The sequence below is a fragment of the Episyrphus balteatus genome, chromosome 2, assembly GCF_945859705.1.
Source record: "Episyrphus balteatus chromosome 2, idEpiBalt1.1, whole genome shotgun sequence".
NCBI classification, from domain to species: domain Eukaryota; kingdom Metazoa; phylum Arthropoda; class Insecta; order Diptera; family Syrphidae; genus Episyrphus; species Episyrphus balteatus.
Genome location: NC_079135.1, coordinates 94,536,927 through 94,556,460, shown reverse-complemented (window position 1 = coordinate 94,556,460; position 19,534 = coordinate 94,536,927). Strand labels below are relative to the sequence as shown.

Below are 19,534 nucleotides of genomic sequence, written 5' to 3'. Positions count from 1 at the left end.
CTCACTTAAAAAGAATTTGACTTTGCTCTAAAACAATTGAGGATGTCCAAAGTCTATTATACACCAAAATCTTCAACCTTTTTTTATTTATTTTGTTCCGCTTTTACTAGAAACATTTTAAGATCTTTATCGGGAGATAACACCGTATTTAAAAAAAATAATAATTCTCAAACAAAACAGATTTCCTTTGAGAATTAATTTTTTTTTAAATTTGTTTCTATGAGGTAAATACGATGTTATCTCCCGGTAAAGATCTTAAAGTTTTTGGTGAAAGAATGGCAATTTCAACTCCAGTCTTTTATGGGTCAATCTGGGATTTTAAGTGGATTTTTCAAAATGTGCCTGTTTTTTAAGTGCATTTTTTCGCTTTTTTGTCCATTTTTAGCAAATTTTAGATAGTATACGTTTATTGCGTTTTCTTATTTGGTAATTAATAGTTTGGCACTATAAATTCTGTTTTCCACAGAAATTGCGCCGTTTTGCGCACTTTTTTACGAATCGAAGTCTAAAAAAACAATACGGAAATAGCGGCAATTTTTAGTATTTTAAATAACCCAATGATTTGCTTTAGTTCACTATGAACGTTTTATCAATAATATGAATCAACACAAGAATACAAAGTTAAATTAAAATTTAATATCAAATTCATTTTGATTTTATTAGTGGTTCATTTCAAGTCAAAAAATATAAAAGTTCAAATAAATAAATTAAAGAATATTCTAAGTTCAATCATTGCGAGCTGAATAACCATTAAGTGATTTAAGCTCATCTATTCCATATTTTCGCATAATTGATGGTGCAACTTTACCTGATGAACCTGCCATCTCGTTTTCAGGAGTTTTAACACCAATACGTAAATGTGATTCCAAATGACGCGGCAACTTGCGATCTACATCGATTTCATTGTCCTTCTTATACTGATTGATGGCCTTGACAAACGGATACAAAGGTCTATCTTTCTTCACAGCATCAGCAACTAATTTATTAGCATAATCAAAGAAGAATTTATCTTCCTTTTCAAACCTAACCCTAGCCAATTGTTTGTCGTTTTCTTTTTCTTCGGCTTCAATAATTTTGCGTTCTTCAACTTGTTCAGCTAAAGCTTTACGCATTGCTTGAGCATTTTGGATTTTATCTTGTTTTTGTTTTTCTAGAAAAGCGGCATTTACTTCATCGTTCTTCAGACGATTGGCCAAAGCGAAACGATTTTCTTCAATTTTACGCTGGTCGCGTTCCTTTTGAGCATTCAATTCTTTAAAATACTCTTGAATGCGAGCATATTTCTGCTGACGACTACGTTGGATTTTTTCTTTTTCTTGAGCCGTGAATTGCAATTGAATTGTGCTAATATCTTTGCGAAGACGATTTTCTTCTTCTTTGACAGTATCTGGTTGGAGGGCAATCAATTTTTGGGCATTTAATGTATTACGTTGACCATGGTCTTGGCGAGAATGCACCTCATGGTCTTTTTTGATTTCTTCCATTTTCTTTTTGCCCTCATTATAGATGGAAATAAACTGTCCCTGAAGTTTGTCTTGATATTGTTCACCTAAATAACAAATCAAAGAATTTTAGTAAAATACTCATTAAAATTAAATTGTAACAAGTATGAAAAATACTGGACTCGAAACTTTAAAAAAGTAAAAATTCACCAATAGTCTTGAAAAGTTGGCGGTTTTTCCAAAAAGTGAAATGGCAGTTAAAACCGTCCTTTGATATTTATCAAAATTATACATATACAAAGAAATTAGGGAAGTGGAATTCTAAAGTGATAGTAGGTGCCCAATTTTGTAGATTTTACTATCGGATCAATGAATTTTATAAAATTTTCATATTCATATTACAGCGAATTTATATGCAAAATTGAAAGAATTCCCAATATGGTAACAATCAATAGTTAAATAAATAAATTGCACGACTGGGGTCGCACGTACTTGCTCTTATGCTTAAAGTAACTCTAATGTTAAAGCTTTTTGTTGTTATTCAAGAAATTTAAAATTTGATACATATTTTGAAGAAATTTCAAAAGTAGTATAAAAAAATTAAATCTGTTTTTATAATTTATTAAACACCGTTTTAAATGATCTTTTACAAAAAAACAAAATATGCCATTTTATTTCTTGTATAAAAAGGTATTTTTAGAAAATCGTTGGAGCCGTTTTTTAAAAAATAATTTTTTATAAATAAAAATTTTCTAACATTTTTCAAAAAAAAAGTTGGTATGCCATTTTGAAGAAATAACTAATTTACACATAAAAACGAAATTTAAAATTTTTCTTCAAACCGTTTTCAAAAAATTGATTTTTCGAAAAAAAATTTTTAAAAACTTTTTAAAAATCCAAAAGTGTGTTTTTTGAAAATGTTCTTAAATTTTAATATTACCTTTACTTAAACGCTCTTGTATAAAAATTTTCGTTGAAAGCGGATTAGTCTTGTATTTGTATTTTAATCAATATCGTTAGAGCCGTTTTTGAAAAAAATTAACTTTTCTATTGCCGTTATATCCCGTAGTTTTGGTCATAAAAATAAAATTCCAGTTTCCCCTCTAGGGAATCACCCAATCACTGCTAAATACCAAGTTTGAAGAAAATCACTTCACTCGTTTAGGCTGCAGCTCCAGATAAAGACAGACAGACAGAATTGCCGGACCCACTTTTTTGGCATTCTCCATCATCGTAATGTCACGTAAAATTGTTATCTCGAGTTCTATTTTTTTTACGAATTCTAAACTTGCCCTATAGTACCTATATCGCAAGTAAAAATGGAGAAGATAAAGGAAAGTGATTTTTTTATCCTTTACTTTTAATTTACAAAATTCTCATCCCCGTGTCGCTGAGCAAATCTTTTACCTGTACTGCCCATAATCTCGTAAAGGACCTAACTACATTTTTCACACTTCTGAATTATAGAGGCAAACACTAAATCCACTACTGCAATTTGCATATACATAAAACATTTGGAATTTTCTGACTTACATATTTAAAGACCTACACTAAAAAAATAAATGAGAATAAATCAGACATAATGTCCTAACTCCAAATATTCAAAAAAATCAAAATCGAAAATTTTGTCCCAGATTATGGGCAGTTTAAGTCAAGTTGATAGCAAGTACATAAAATAAAATGGCTTTCGTTTTGAAAGGCTGCAGAAATTGTGTATTGAAAAAAAAACTAGTTGCAAAAACTTCTCACCATTTTAAACTGTTAAAGTTGAACAAGCAAGAAAAATAACGTTTTATGAAGTAACTAAGTCCAAAAATATGGGTACATCCATCAGACTCATTTTAAGACTGTTTCACAAGATTTGATAGCAGGTTATCTTATCACTGCTAGCCTCAAACAAATAAAACTGGAAAGAAGCAAATAATAGCACTCGCACACGAGAAATAGGATACAAACATTTTGTTTACAGATGAGAATATTATAAATCTTGAATTAGTTTTGAACAAAAAAAAAAGTGCGATACAATACATAACTATCGTTAAAATGGTTTTCGTGAACCATGTCTTGCTTCAGTAATGATTTTGTGTAATCTAACACAAAAATGGCCTATTCCACGATTTAAGCGAAAAAGGTATAAAAATGGGGACAACAATTTAAAATGTTTGACCTTTTTCAATATATGAAAATTGATCCTTGATCACAAAAAGCCAAAAATGAACGGAAGGATAAGGTTCAAGTTTCTACATAGGTTTTATATCAGCAGAAGATGCTACCTCAGGAAGTCGAAATTTTCACATTTTTTTGTGGCCAAAAACCGTTAGACATGCTGAATTCATTTGAAAAAAAAAAAAAAAAAATCCAAATCGAAGTAGGTACAGGGAAAATATAGAAAAAACAATGCGGGTTATGACCACAAGGTTTAAACGCATTATTAAAGCTAAAATCATTTCTTTTCGGGTGAAATGATTTTTTTTTCGGAGCGGAAAATTCTCAAATTTTATACGAATTTTGCTTCGAGGTGTACTTTCGATAGGTTAAAACTCTCCGATTCATATGAAATCGGACAAATTTCCGCAAAATTTTGGGAGTGGAGGTATAACCAAAATTTTTTTACTCTTTAAACTCCAATAAAAGGATTTGGTTCGAGGCAATTTCCGTTTACGGATGGATCAGAATTTCTCTGCATGGAAGAAATCTAAGATGCTGAGTAGATAGATATGTATGTATATAATTTTGTTTCAAAAAGAAATATACATATATTACAAGAACATAGTCGAATCCCTTTAAAAAAAAAAATTGAGTTCAAAGCAATCCAAGAGCAAAATAAAAAATTGATTTTATTGGTGTTATATTATTGCCAATTATATTTTTATCAAAATAAATAGAGAAGAAATAAAAAAAAGTGCAAACTTGAACAAGAAATATCATAAAAAAGGTCTAAATTGTGTTTTACTACTATGGGACTTAGTGGTATTTGTTTTAGTTTTTTTTAATTTTTTTTTTCATTGAATATGAACAGTTCTACATATGTAAATCCAAAAGCGAACGTCTATTTGACATTCATTTAGTAAAATTTCTAGGCGAGGAGAATGATAAATAGTCAAATTCTCCTTGGCCGACACAGTTTTAAATCTTTAACGAGTTCATTGCATTCACTGATTGTGTCAATTTCATTTTTACTTCAAATTTGGAAAAAAATAATAATTTACCAAGTAGTCTATAACAATTTCAAAAAAAAAAAATCGTAAAAATAGGAATTTTGCCATATTTCGACAAATTTCAAAACGCTGTGCGAACGGAAGTTTTTACCCAATTTGGACAATTTTTTTTCTACTAAATATTTAGCTCATATAAGAGTTGTCCTAAGCTATTTTATAAAAAAAAATATGTTAGGGTGGTTAATTTTTTTGTTGTAAAAATACCATTTTTTAACATTTTTTTCAACCTTTAGAACCGATGCGCGGGTAGAAGATATTAACTGATTTTGATTATATTTTAACCCCTTCTTTGTCTTCACCATTCACAACTTTTTGCGCTATTACGATTTGAAATTCGAAAAAAAAACCAAAAACGACCCACCTTGATGTAGGTACCGACTCTTTTTTAAAAGCAAATCGATTTTGGAAAAGCTTTATAAATACAGAACATTAATCCCCAATTAAACTAAAATGTTTAAGGGTCAAAATCATGGAGGTGGAAAATTTGATGTCCAGGCATTTTTTTAAATCAAAATAACATTTATTTAAAGTTTTTTTTCTCATTTACCAATTAAAATAGTAGGCACGCATATACGAATATATTTGTTTCGGTTAGAAAATTTTATTTTTTTTTATTTATTATTTATTAACGAGCACTTAAAAGTAACTAGCTAATATAAATTTTTAAAGAGCCTAGCTGCGAGGACTATTAGCTCTGGGTATTTTACAATAAATTTAAATTTTAATTTTTAGGTTTGATATGAGATTGTTTATAATTTCAATATTTGTATGATTTGGAGTTGTAAGTAGATCATATACATTATTATTTTTTAAAAACTTTTTAGATGTTATGCAATTTTTTAATAAATGTTCTAAATTTAAAGTTTCGTTGCAAGTGGTGCATATGGGCGGGTTTTGTTTGGTGAGGAGGTATTCGTGAGTGACGGCTGTGTGTCCAAGCCTAAGTCGAATATAATTTCTGATTTTATATTTTGGTAGATCCGGGTATTGAGGATATGTTTTGTAGCGGTTAATTTCCTTATAGTGGTGATGGTATTGGCTCCAATCATTTAGCTGCTTCTTTCTTAGAGAATTTTGTATGAATTTGTTCATGTCTTTTTTTGTAAAAATGTTGAAGGAGTAAACGGGTGCCTCTTTTGTGGAACTGGCAGCTCGATCTGCTTCTTCGTTACCGCATATGCCAGTATGGCCGGGTACCCACATCAGTTTGATTTTATTTTGCAGTTTGAAAAGCTGATTTCTTATTTCGGTTACTAGTTCTACATTGTTGTTTGGGTTTATAGTAGCTTTTAACACAGACATACTGTCAGAGCAGATTATAGTTCTACTACGTTGTTTAGCTGCTGTGTTGATTGCTTGTAGAATACCAAAAGCTTCAGCTGTGAAAATGGATGTGAAACCCGGCAAAATGCCAATGCTCATTATTTGACCATTCTCTTGTGTTACTGCGTATGATGTGTTGTCTGGGGTCTTAGAACCATCGGTGAAAAGGAAATTCCATCCTTTGGTACGAAGTTCCGATGCGATGCTCGAAAAAAGAGCTCGGTAAATGGTGTGACTGGTGTCATTTTTATTATATTGAGCTAGGTCCATGATTAGTAATTCGGGATTGATTTGCCAAGAAGGAAATGACGGTTTGAAGTTGTACCCTAGTTTTGTCGGAAGTTGAAACTGGTTAGCTTTGACTAAGGCTAGATTTAGAGTTGATGGGATTCTCTTCATAGACTTTTGGTTCAGTGCGTTCACTATGTCGTCGTCAATCACTGAATTCCTGGAGAAAACTAATTTCGGTGTTAATTTCAGAGTCATTTCTTCTATACGTTGTTCTACGGATGGAAGTCCAGCTTCAGTTAGTAGATTCCGTATTGGTGTTGTTGGAAAAGCATTGAGGCATTTTCTTGCTGCTTGGTGGTAAGGAGGTTTAATAATGTTGAGGGTTGATTTCGCACACTTGCCGTATATATAGATACCAAAATCAATTTTACTTAAAATTAACATTTTTGTTATATGTGACATTGTATTTACATGGATATTACATTTGTTACTACCTAAGTATTTTATTATATTACATCTCGCAGCTAGGGATTTTCTTAATTCTAGACAGTGTTCCTTCCAATAATACTTATTACTAAAAATTAATCCTAAAATACTTAAGTTATTTACATTAGGGATAGGTGTATTATTTACATATAAAGTTAGATTAGGACAATTAAGTTTGCGGCAAATATGCAATGTCTTACATTTTGTAAGTGACAATTTTGCTCCAGATTCTAAACACCATGCAAGGATATCTTGCATGGCATTTAGAAAAAGATCTTTGCATTTTGTTAAGTCGGAAATTTTGCTCAGAATATACACATCGTCGGCGTAGAGACAGTGGTCTAGCAGTTTATGACCATTGAGTATGGAGCTAATGTCGTCAAAAGCTATGGTGAAAAGCATTACCGAGAGGGGAGATCCCTGCGGTATACCATTTTCTAGTGTATATAGTTTGGAGAGACAATTGTTAATTCTTGAAGAAAATTTGCGGTTTGAGAGAAATGATTCGACATACTTGAAAATTTTTAAACCAACATCCCATTTTTTTAATTTTGTAAGAATAACATGTTTACCGATTCTCTCAAAGGCTCTTTCGAAATCCAAGGCCATCACGGATACGTGGTTTTTTGACGAGATAGCTTTGGAAATGTAGTGGTCTAAATGGAGATGGGCATCTATGCAACCTTTGTTGGGTTTGAAAGCTACCTGTTTAGAAGATATGCATTTCTTTGCCTCTGTAAACCAAAGAAGACGTTTCGCGATGATTTTTTCTAAGACTTTAGATAAGCATGATATTAACGATATTGGGCGATAGCTTTCTATAAGAGAAGTGTCCTTGTTTGGTTTTGGAATAGGAAGCAAAATACCATTTTTCCAGTTTTGGGGTATCGTGGAAGTATCGATAATGTGGTTATAAAGCTGGATGAGCCTTAGCTTGGCTGCAACGGGGAGATTTTTAATCATTGGATAGGATATCCTATCTCTTCCCGGAGTTTTACCCTTAGTTTTACTGAGAGAAGCTTCGAATTCAAGAAGCGTTATTTAGTGGAGTCAAATTAGCTTTATACCTCGGAATCCAGGGAAAGTCGATGCATCTGAAAAACGAGTATAGGACTGCATTATAAAAGGGTCAAATAAGAAAGTTAAAAAAAAAAATTTCACCGCTCTCGATTACAACAGTTTTTATGGACCGTTAACTGTCATTCCGTATGCAAGCGTTAATCGGAATTGCTGTCTCATTTTAGATTTTGATCAAACTTTGTAGGGATGTTCTCTAGGACTGTAAGGAAGCAAATCCATGATGATTTAATTTTAAGTTTCGTGGTTTCCCCGCTACCCGCATTCGAACTTTTTCAGAAGGTCATTTTTATGTTATTATAACTTTGCGTCTACTAAAGATATCTTTTTGTTTGAAACGCCATTTTAAAGCTTAAGAATAGTAATTTTTGAATATATATTAAAAAATTACGTAATAATTATCCCTGAATTAAAAATAATTTTTGAAAAACTGGTAATTTTGCTGATTTCTCATGGTTTTTGACTGGCTCCAGAACCTTGGCTATTATATGTAGGAATCTTATACTTACCAAATATTAAATATAGATATTTTTCAACAAATTACATCTAAAATGAACTCGATGGCTGTACTCCTTATGCAAAAATTTTAAGTTCAAAGTATTGAGTATTTTAAAAAAGCTAATTTTTATACTGTCATTTTCTACGATTTGACTAAACGAAGAAATGTGAAACTTACAGTGTGTTAAGTTAAGAGTACGAACTAAATATGCTATTAATTTCATGCTTCTATCTTATGTCAAACATAGTGCAATCATAGCCTTAAGTAAGGGTTATTTTGGCTTTTTAGCATTTTTGCGAGTTTTCAAACAAGCGGTACACTAAGAAGATATGAAAATAACACAATTTTATTTAGAGGACTTAAAGTTAAAAGTTTCAACTTAACACACTGTTAGTTTCATGTTTCTATCTTTAGTCAAATCGTAAAAAATCATAGTATAAAAAAAATATTTTTTCAAAAAACTCAAAACTTTGAACTTAAAATTTTTGCATAAGGAGTACAGCCATCGAGTTCATTTTAGATGTAATTTGTTGAAAAATATCTATATTTAATATTTGGTAAGTATAAGCTTCCTACATATAATAGCCAAGGTTCTGGAGCCAGTCAAAAACCATGAGAAATCAGCAAAATTACCAGTTTTTCAAAAATTATTTTTAATTCAGGGATAATTATTACGTAATTTTTTAATATATATTCAAAAATTACTATTCTTAAGCTTTAAAATGGCGTTTCAAACAAAAAGATATCTTTAGTAGACGCAAAGTTATAATAACATAAAAATGACCTTCTGAAAAAGTTCGAATGCGGGTAGCGGGGAAACCACGAAACTTAAAATTAAATCATCATGGATTTGCTTCCTTACAGTCCTAGAGAACATCCCTACAAAGTTTGATCAAAATCTAAAATGAGACAGCAATTCCGATTAACGCTTGCATACGGAATGACAGTTAACGGTCCATAAAAACTGTTGTAATCGAGAGCGGTGAAATTTTTTTTTTTAACTTTCTTATTTGACCCTTTTATAAAGCAGTCCTATACTCGTTTTTCAGATGCATCGACTTTCCCTGGATTCCGAGATTTTACAAATTTTATGCCTAATTTGACTCGACTAATTTGTTTTTCAATTGTTTGGGCGAAATGATTGGTGGTAAATTCCCCTGGAATGTAGCTGGAAGTTTCGGTTTTTTTGCACCTGAATTGTGAGTCAAAGTTTGTGTCATTTGAATATGCAGACCATGTTTGGGCAAAACAATCTGCCATATTGGCTGTGTCTGTAATTATTACATCTTGACATTTTATACTAGTAATTTTAGATGGTGAAGAGTTACCTGTAAGGCGGCGAATATTTTGCCACATTTTCTTTGGAGTCGAGCTAGGGCAAATCTGTGCAGTAAACTCACCGATGCTTTTAGCTTTGCTGTCTTTAAGTGCTTTTCTAAATATTGCGTTAGACTTTTTGTACAAAATTAAATGAGTTTGTGTAGGTCTTTTCTGGAATGTTTTAAGTGCAGACATTTTAATTTTGCGAAGTTTTGTTAACTCCGAATTCCACCAGGGAACTACTCTTTTAACTCTCGGATTACATGAAGGATTGGATTGAGGAATATATGAATTTGCCGCTGACCTTACCGCTTTTTGAAGTATAGCTGCTTCTTTGTTAATATTGAGGCTAGTTGGTTTGTCTGCTAAATAATTTTGGATTGTGTTTTGATATTTGGACCAATCAGCTAAATCGGTTTTGAATTTGAGATTTGGAGGGTATTTTTCTAATGTTTTCCCAAGAGACAGGGTAGTTATAATGGGGAAGTGGTCACTATTATTTAGATCAGCTGTAGTTTTCCAGGATATTCCTGGAAATAGTTCTGAAGAGCAGCAGGTTATATCTATGTGCGTAAAGGTGTTATGGGTTGAAAGGTGGGTGGGCGAACCATCGTTTAAAATTATTAGGTTGGAGTTTAACAAGAAATCCTCAATAATACGGCCTCTTTTATTGGTGGTAGAAGATCCCCATAACCTACTCCATGCGTTGACGTCGCCACCGATTATGATTGGAGGGTCTATTTGTGAAATAATATTGCTAAGATCGGTTGCATGTATATTTTGCTGGGGAGGAATGTAAATGTTTATATAGGTAATTTTTATATGGAGTTGGAACTCAATACAGATAACTTGCAAGTTTGAATTAATGGAAAGAATTTTGTGTGGGATATTTTTTTTTATAAGAATACCTATTCCCTGTTTACCAGTAGTGTTACTTTCTGAATTTGTAAAATACCCATTGTAGCTCTTTGGTACGTTAACCGATGACCGGAAGGGTAAGTGTGTTTCTTGCAGTGCTACTAGACCTGGGTTGTATTCTTTTAATAAAACATTTAACTCGTCAAGGTTATTGAAAAAACCTTTTAAATTCCATTGCAGAATGTTGAGAGTCATGTTTTTTATTTGGCAGGGCTCCCACTGCTTCTTTTTGCACGAAGCAAAAAGAGTGTGATTTCCTGTGCCCGGATCATTGGTGGTATTTTTTGATGGATCATTTGTTTGTAGAGAGAGTATATTTGTTGTTGCTTTATTTTGTTGATCGGATGGAGGCCACGACCCCCCCCGATCGCCAGACGCGCTTGCTGATCCGTTATCAGATAGGCAAGCACGCCCGGCGATCGAAGAGGATCGTGGCCTGAGCTTTGGGTTGTTATTGTTGGAATTATGTTTGCTCATCATCAGATGTTTGCATATAATAAGAATTGTTTTCAATTAAATTATTTGTAATCGAGGAGAAAGGAGATTTTGGAGGGGTTTGAGAGCTTAATATTGTTGCTGTTGCTGTTGTTGTTAATGAAATATTGTTGTTTGGTTTAGAATTGTTGAATTGAGGTGTTTTGGATGGTTGAGATGTAGAAATTTGTTCATTGTTGGATGGAGTTTGGATATTTTTTGGAATTGAAGATGTGCCGGAAGGGGCTGCGGATGATTGAAATTGAGTGCGGATAGGAACTATTGGTTTTTTTGATTGAGTCTGGGTATTTGGGGTCTTTGAGATAGCTTCACGAGCTTTGGAGGAGTAGGCATTAGAGCTGGGGGGTGTGTTTGTTGGGTTTATTTGGTTGTAAGCGCGCTTGGCTTCGGCCATTGTGCACTTGTTTCTTGTTTTTATTGTGAGAATGTCTTTGTTTTGTTTGTATTTTGGACAGTCTAATGAGGAAGAAGGGTGTGGCTCTAGGCAGTTAGCGCACATGGTACGTGTGCAGATTTCTGGTATGTGTGGTGGTAAATTACACTTTTCGCACATTTGAGGTTTCTCACAACGCTTCTTTGTATGGCCCAACAGCTGGCAATTCCGGCACCTCATAGGATTGGGAATATATTCATTTACTTTGACTTTGTTCCATCCTATTTCAACCGTAGAAGGAGCTTGATATAGGTTGAATGTAAGCAAGATAAGACCAGATGGGACGAATTTGCCATCAATAAATTTGTTAAATTTATAGGCCTCAGTAACGTTTTGTTCGCTCATTCCCTCAACTATATCGGATTCTGGAAGGGTTTTGATCCAGGGAGCATATACTACGCCTTTTGAGGAGTTGAGACGGTCGTGATATTTAACCTGCACTGGACACGTGTCTGCAATTTTTTTTTAGTTTGAAGAACTTTTCGGCAACCTTATCACTGTTTGCTAAAATAAGAATACTACCATCTCGTAGTTGTGTAATATTTTCGTATTCGGTGCTAATACCATCGATAACTTTTTTTAACACAAAAATACTGACAGATGAGATGGGATTCTCATCGCTCTTTTGTGAGATAACCACGAATTTGGGATTTTTGGAAAAAGTTTTATTTGGGAGAGTTGGGAATATTTCGTGTGTTATAGTTTTTTGTTTTTTTGGAGGGTTCGATAGTAAGGCGTCAGGAGACAGCCCTTCATATCGATTCCCTTTAGCTTTTGACCCCATTTTGGGGAAAGATAAAGGGAAAAAAAACTTATTTACCACGTGCAAACGATGAAGATTTGCTTTATTAGCGAAAAATAAAGAAAGTACAACCGGTTAGTAATGAACCACTCGGGAGAGAAAAGGACGGATATAACGCTATTTATCGAGATCCTAAGTCGCTGTCAAATTTGCTAAATGATGTTTACTCATCGAGAGCAAGACGGAGACTGTAGAAAATTTTAAATTTCTTTGTTATTCCATTTTATATACCCAAAAACAGCGTTCTTGGACATGTCCATAACTCAAAAACTGATATTCAAATGACTTAAAAACACATTAAAGTCAATTATTTTTAAGTATTTCTTTTCTAAATACTACATATAAACAATACTTTTTATAAATTGGTACATCTCTTACAAAAAAAATTAAGTTTTTTTGTTTTTTTTATACATTAATAAAAGTTGTCCCAAGAAAAATGTCCCAAGAAATAATGTATGAATATTTTAATCATCTCTGCCCGTTCATGAACCGACAAATTATGGCTAAAGCGAACATTTGAGCATGAAATTTTTATCATAAAACAAAGTTGATTTTTTAAGAATTCGGTCATCGAAATTTCCCACCTCCATGATTTTGACCCTTAAAAGCAGACAAAATAGAATTTGGCTTTTGTGGCGCAGATTAGATTAGGTGATAATAGGAGCGGTTGCATCTACAACTCCTGTGAAGGAATCATGAAATAATAAAAAAAATAGCACACAAGGAAAGCTTAGGGGGGGAATTTATAGTTGCCTCAAGTCGAAATTTTCCGAAAGTAGATTTCTAAGGATAGCATAAAATGGTATTGTTAAGCTTAAATTTAAGCAAATTCTTTGTTTTTTACTTTACTTTTTTAACATAAAAATGACAAAAATCCTCACTCGCAACCCTTAATTTTGTATCGACTTCTTAGACCAAATTGACGACGACATTCATTTTCTACTTTGATACAAATAAAATATAAATATAATTTTTTTAAATAAAACTTACGAGCTCTCCTCTGTTCAACCATAATCATTGCTTCCAATGCATTCTTCCGCAGTGCTTCACGCTTTCGTTTCAACAATTCCTGTTCTCTATCAATTTGAGCCTTAATCTCTTTATCACATAAACTATTGGCCACTTTTTCAGCTGAAATAGCTTGCGCTGTAGTTTCAGCTTTTTGACGAGCTTTCTCGTTAATCGTCTTCAACAAATCAGCTTTGTTTTGATTATTTCGTTGGATACTATTCGATATCCGTCTTTGTTCTTCTTCAATCCATGGCATAGCTTGGCGTTCCATTTGAAGTGCTTTTTCAGCCGATTGTTTTTTAAGAGTTTCTTCAAACTCTTTATTTATATTTCTTTGAAATGCACGAGCTTTTAATGTTTCACTTTGCATTGCTGCACTTTGTAACTCTTTAGGTCCAGGTTTTAGCTTTTGGACGAGTTCTTCAGCTCGAGCAATCTTTTCACGACGAATATTTTCATCTTTTTCTTTGATTTTTTGATAATCTTCTTTTTCTATTGAATTTATTAAAAAAAGGAGAGGTTAGGAGAATTGAATAAAAAAGTGAGGTTAAATTGAAGCAAAAAAGTGAGGTTAGAATTGAATAAAACAAGTCCCAAAATCTAACCTTTTTGAGCCTTTTCGGCGAATTTCTTTTCCCTGTCAACGAGTTTCTGTTCTTGAGTTTGCTTGAAACTTCTTCCCCATTTTGCAACCAACTCGTCAGAACCCTTTTTCAGATTATTCTTGTAACGTTGTTCTTCTTCGGATTCTATTTTATTCAAGTCTTGGCCAGTTATTGTGGCAATCATTTTGCGATATTTGCTAGCTTTTATGACAATGGGTTTTTTATTCGAAGCACCCAAAGGTTTGCGAATAATTTCTGTTGAATTTTTATACATTTTTTTGCTTGTTTTTGGAATTTATTAAAATGAAAGTCTCAATAATTTGTATTTTTGTAATTCAATTAAAAAAAAAAAACAAAATGAATGTTTTTTTTATTGAGTTTCTATGGAAAACTAAAAAAAAGAATGAATAAAGCGTGGCATTCTACATAAATAAACAAAAGAAAAAACGAAAGTTTTCTCGCAGGAGTTGTTGTTTGGGTAACAAGTAGTTTTTTTTTGTTTGTAACTATGGAGGAGGTGAATTTCCAAGAAAAAAGAAATGGGTCAATAAGAATTGTGTTGTAATACCAAGCAAAATGCATTAATTGGTTATAAAGTTATTAATAATAAATAAGTGAGATTATTTATTTACTTGAATTGTTTATAAATAAATATTTTTTTTTTTTGTTAAAAATCACGAGTGCGAGTGCGATGGAGATGGACGACGAGCAAGGTTACAACTTGAACCGTTATTTGAAAGTTACTTTACCGACGGAAAAGTGCATTTGGTGTCTGGTTTGGTCGAGACTCGATTTGAAAAACAATGCAAATACAGTGGGGGTGCGATAAAATTTACTGGACAGCTTTTAGGTTTTTTTTTTTAAGTTCTGATTAAAGTTGGGCTGTTTTATATTTTTACAAGGATTTCGACAAATGTTTTGAGACAATTTTCGATTAGATTTTTAATTGTCAAAGTTAAAGATTATTGACAATAACGATTTGTACAGTAAGATTACATCTTTTATAACACTTATGTCGTTTTCCAAAATTATGGGAGTGAATCACTCCTTTTTCGTGCAATTTTGGAATTTGTTCACGAAGAATTTGACAAGTGGAGTGATTTGACGTTTGCTTTGCATGTGTTTGTAATACGAAATAATGAATAAAATAATAACACAATCTTTTAAATTCACTTTTAGTGATTTTTTACAATACTAGCTGTGTTTTTTTGTTTATCTATATAGATTTTGTGCAAAAAAACGACATCGAGATTTTTGAAATTCATGCAAACATTTGGCACCACTGTGCATATACTTTGGCAGCTGTCTGTCAAAAATGTTGCTTTTGTTTTTTTTTTTATGTCGTTTTCTATTGACGAATCTCCGAATGAGATTTGTGAATTTGACAGCTGAAAGAGGGGGTGAAGAGGGGAAATAGTGGACAAATCTCAGATTTCATGATCTATTTGCGTCTTGAGATTCAAAAAAATGACAAAAAAATGAATCTGAGATTCAAGAATCTGATTCTGGATTTTTATCAAGATTCACGCATACAAACACACGCACTTTCACACACACTCCTCTGTTTGGCATTTGTCTGAACATTTGTTGTTGTTTTATTTTTTTTATACGCACAGATTTCGCACACAATTACAAAACTAGATTTCATATTCTATTTGCAGTGGAAAATCTGAGAATTTTACACACAAATCTCAAAAGTCAATAGAAAACGACATTATTTTAACTCCGAAGTGGGAAGGCCATTACATCCATGTTGGATGCAAACAAAAATTTTCATAAAAAAATTTTTTTTTCACAAAAAACCAAAAATTATCTGTATATTCTTAGCTACATTTTAAGACCATGACCATTAACATTAGTTGCGTCGTTCTGGTGTTATAAGCGTTTGAAGGTAGCCATATTGAATTTTTTTTTCGATTTTTAAAAATCAAATGGGAAAACTTTTTTATTTTTATTTCTAATTTTTCGAAAAAACTTTGGTAATTTTATATACATATCTGTTCAACAATCTTATCAGGACCCATTTAAGACTTTTATCTGAAAAGTGCATTGCGTATGTCTCGAGATATTAACATTTCAATGCAACCATGTCAAACAAATTTTTGATTATTTTTTTCTATGAGAGTTTTTTTCAAACCTCGCTTTCTCCGCTTTTTTTTTTTTTTGTTAATATTTTCAGATATTTCTCTATGAACACAACAATTAAACTACCTTGGCACTACTGTTTTTATCGAGAGAAAGTAAAATCTGGATAATTATCTGGATTTTTCAAAAATCTATACAGATAAAGTTTTTGTTGTTTTTAACACGTAAATTGTTTTGATTTCAAAAATCTCGATGTCGTTTTCTTGCACAAAATCTATATAGATAAACAAAAAAACACACCTACTTTATTGAATTTTTTTTTGTAAATAAATATAATTTCCTTCACAAAAAAAATTAAAACAAAAACCCAACAATTTGACAAGCAGTCCATGAAGTCAAATGCAGAAGTATTGGTAAACACTCCGTCACTCCTTCAAAATTTTGGGAGTGAAGAATTCACTCCAAAAATGCACTCCTTTTTCAATTTTGGAATTTTAAATCACTCCTTTTGGAGTGATTATATAGCTAGGAGTGTCACTCCTTGAATTTTGGAAAACAACATTAAGGGCCAATTTTTCAATAGTCAGATAAACCTCAGTTAGAGCTTATTCCTAGGAATAAAAGTTTTTTTTTGTATTGACATTTATTCTGCTGATATATAGTCTAACTGACGATTGAAAAATCTAGGCTTAGTAGTGTAAAGTTAACATTGATTAAGAAAACAAAAATTGAAAAAAAAGGTAAATTATGATGTGCAAATCTTTGTGGGAGTTGGGAATGGGAATTGGAATAGGATCATAGTGGGATTAGGGCTGAGAAATGAAGAAAAATTGCAGTTTTAAACTTTTTAACGTTTACAATTAATTTGATTATTGATGGGAGAGAATTCCAGAGTCTGACAGCACGAATGATTGAATGAAAGTCTGTTATATAAATAAGATGGCATCCTAAGTTGAATAAGTTTATGTAAAAATAAGCAGTTTTATGCATCGAGGTATCAGGTATTGCTGTCAAGTGCAACCTAAGAGTTTCTTAGCAAAGTCAGAAACATGGTCATGTCTTCGAAGCCCATAGACATATCTAACAGCATCATTGAAGGCGACTTGAAGTTTCCGTAACAAATTAATGGTATAGTTAGGTTTTTAATTGTCTATTAAATTAAGATTAATTTTTAGAAAAATGCATTAAAATTTTTACGAGTTTTTTTTTTTTTTTTGTTAATAATAAGAATTTAAAAAATGTTGTATGCCATATTTTTTAAGTAATTATTAATCAACACCCGACTAGCAATTTTGCTTCCAAAAAGCTTTACAGATGTAACTGTTCTTCTGTGCTTTTGTAAACCTTTATACCACCAACATTGTTAGCTCGGCAACAACTACTAAGAACATAAAAAAAAAATAGGAGGAAAATTATAAACGATTGATAAAATGGTAAAGAAATTTTAGTAAATTACTAAAGTTAAAAATCAGTCTGCTTTTTGACTTAGGTAGTAACTTACTTAGATGACTTTGGCACTTTACTAAATTATTTTAAGTTGTGTACCAAAACGCGTCTCAAACGCATCCGAGACGCGTCCAAAACGCGTTCAAAACGCGTCTAAAACGCATCCAAAACACCTCCAAAACGCTTCCAAAATGCGTCCGAGAAGCGACCAAAACGTGTCTTAAACTCATCCGAGACGCGTCCAAAACGCGTTCAAAACGCGTCTAAAACCCGTCCAAAACGCCTTCAAAACGCGTCTAAAACGCATCCGAGACGCGTCCAAAACGTTTCCAAAACCCGTCCAATACGCGATCAAAACCCGTCCAAAACGCGTTCAAAACGCGTCTAAAACGCATCCAAGACGCGTCCAAAACGTTTCCAAAACGCTTCCAATACGCGTCCAAAACGCATTCAAAACGCGTCCAAAACGCGAAAAAAAAACGCTTCTAAAACGCATCCGAGAGGCGTCCAAAACGCTTCAAATACGCGTCCAAAACGCGTTCAAAATGCGTTAAAAACACATCAAAAACGCGTCCAAACGCGTTTAAAAATAAGATAAAGTTTGTTGCTCAGCTCTTTTGTTTATATGAAGGCAATATTTGCTCGCTAAAATGGCTTAACTATTTTCAAGTTTAGATCAAGATTTCGAAGTCCCAGTGGGTACACATTTAAAACATTTCATTTCCCTTACTCATCTTCATTCCAAACATAGAATTTACAACCATATTTTCAATGGTAGTTGTGTCCGGTTTTTTAGTTTAGAATTTTTGTGAAAATTAATTGTTTTGAATTACAAAACACGTCTTTTATTCTTTTTGTTACACTATCAATAATGTCACTCATTTTTAAGTCACCAGGTTTTGAAACAAATTTTCCTATCACCCATTGGATCTTAAGAAAAACCGTTTCAAGAAATGATTTATAGGAATGATGATAACATCCTCTTGTTAAAGAGAAATTACAAAAAAAATCAGACTACTCCAACTGTCAATTTGGAATTCCAATAAATTACCAGTACCTAACTATTACAACACATTCAATAACTCAATTTACCTACATACCTTTTCATCCATAAGAAATAATGCAACTATAGATCACTTTCTTACATCAAGTCAAGATTAAATTTCTTTTCAAAAGTCATCCATTTTCAAAGTGATGAATGCACTTCCCTACTGACACACTAGGTTACAGTACAGTTAAGTTAGTTCCTCATAGATAACAATGTATGCAAAGATGCAGACCAAAACTTATTTGCGTCTTCTGCACATCAAGTAGTAGTTTATAGAGTTGCGCCACTCTCTTATTCAATACGCACATCACACGCCGACTACTTTCACTCTCAAATTCAAAAAAAGTCTCTACGTCGATCGTCGTCATATCGTATCTTTTCCTAAAAAAATGAAGACGAAAGGAGAAGAAAAAAAAAAAACAAACATACATAAATCGATGAAACAAATATAAACACGCTCCAATGAAATTAATAATATTGAATTGATATCTTTCGCGGACATTGCGACGACGCGACGCAGGCGGTGACGACCAGTAGTTTATATACAGGGTGTCCCAAAAGTAATGGATCAAACAAAGTATGCTGGTACGGGATGTTAAGGGCTCTCAGAATTTGGTAACTTGTTCATCCCAAATCCTTACGGTTTTCGATTTAATGCAGTTCTTGTGAGATTTCGAAAAATCCCTACTTTGCAACAGTATTTTGCTTCCTGCCCCCATTATTGATTTTTGTTTTTTAAAATTCTTTTACTAAAACATTGCCAAATATTTAGGAACAATTAATTAATCAAAACATTTTTTATTTCATACGCCATTTCGCTGCAAATTAGCTAACAGTTTCAAGTTTTATAAAAAGAAAATTTCTAACTTTTATTTGAGAGCAACACCGCAAAAGAAATTTGTACGGTGTGATAATGGTTTATTATTTTAAAAAGTTGCCCTGTTATTGTAGTTTTAAAAAAAGTATAAAAGTTTCCAAAGTTGCAATTAGATCGCAAAATATTACAATTTTAATTCAACAAAACAGGGTTTTTCAGAACAAAAAACAACCAAAAATAAACACATTTTCTCGAACTGTTATTTGTTTATTTTTCTT

General features: G+C 32.4%; 1 protein-coding gene across 1 annotated transcript; it reads right to left on the bottom strand.

Annotated features, from left to right (window-relative positions):
• Positions 1 to 626: 626 nt before the first annotated feature.
• Positions 627 to 14,230, bottom strand: LOC129910253 (calponin homology domain-containing protein DDB_G0272472-like). The gene is made up of 3 exons (XM_055987553.1): positions 13,861 to 14,230; positions 13,235 to 13,747; positions 627 to 1,549 (listed from the first exon to the last, which is right to left on the bottom strand). The coding sequence occupies exons 1-3, from the start codon at positions 14,132 to 14,134 to the stop codon at positions 726 to 728; spliced, it is 1,611 nt and encodes a 536-aa protein (XP_055843528.1). The 5' UTR covers positions 14,135 to 14,230; the 3' UTR covers positions 627 to 725.
• Between the last annotated feature and the right edge of the window lie 5,304 nt (positions 14,231 to 19,534).

Bases quoted from the DNA above. Each gene is read 5' to 3' on its own strand.
- LOC129910253 (XM_055987553.1), bottom strand. From the start codon at position 14,134: ATGTATAAAAATTCAACAGAAATTATTCGCAAACCTTTGGGTGCTTCG. The intron at 13,748-13,860 runs GTTAGATTTTGG...TAAATTCAATAG, and splicing joins CGCCGAAAAGGCTCAAAAAG to AAAAAGAAGATTATCAAAAA. The intron at 1,550-13,234 runs GTAAGTTTTATT...TTTGTTATTTAG, and splicing joins GGTTGAACAGAGGAGAGCTC to GTGAACAATATCAAGACAAA.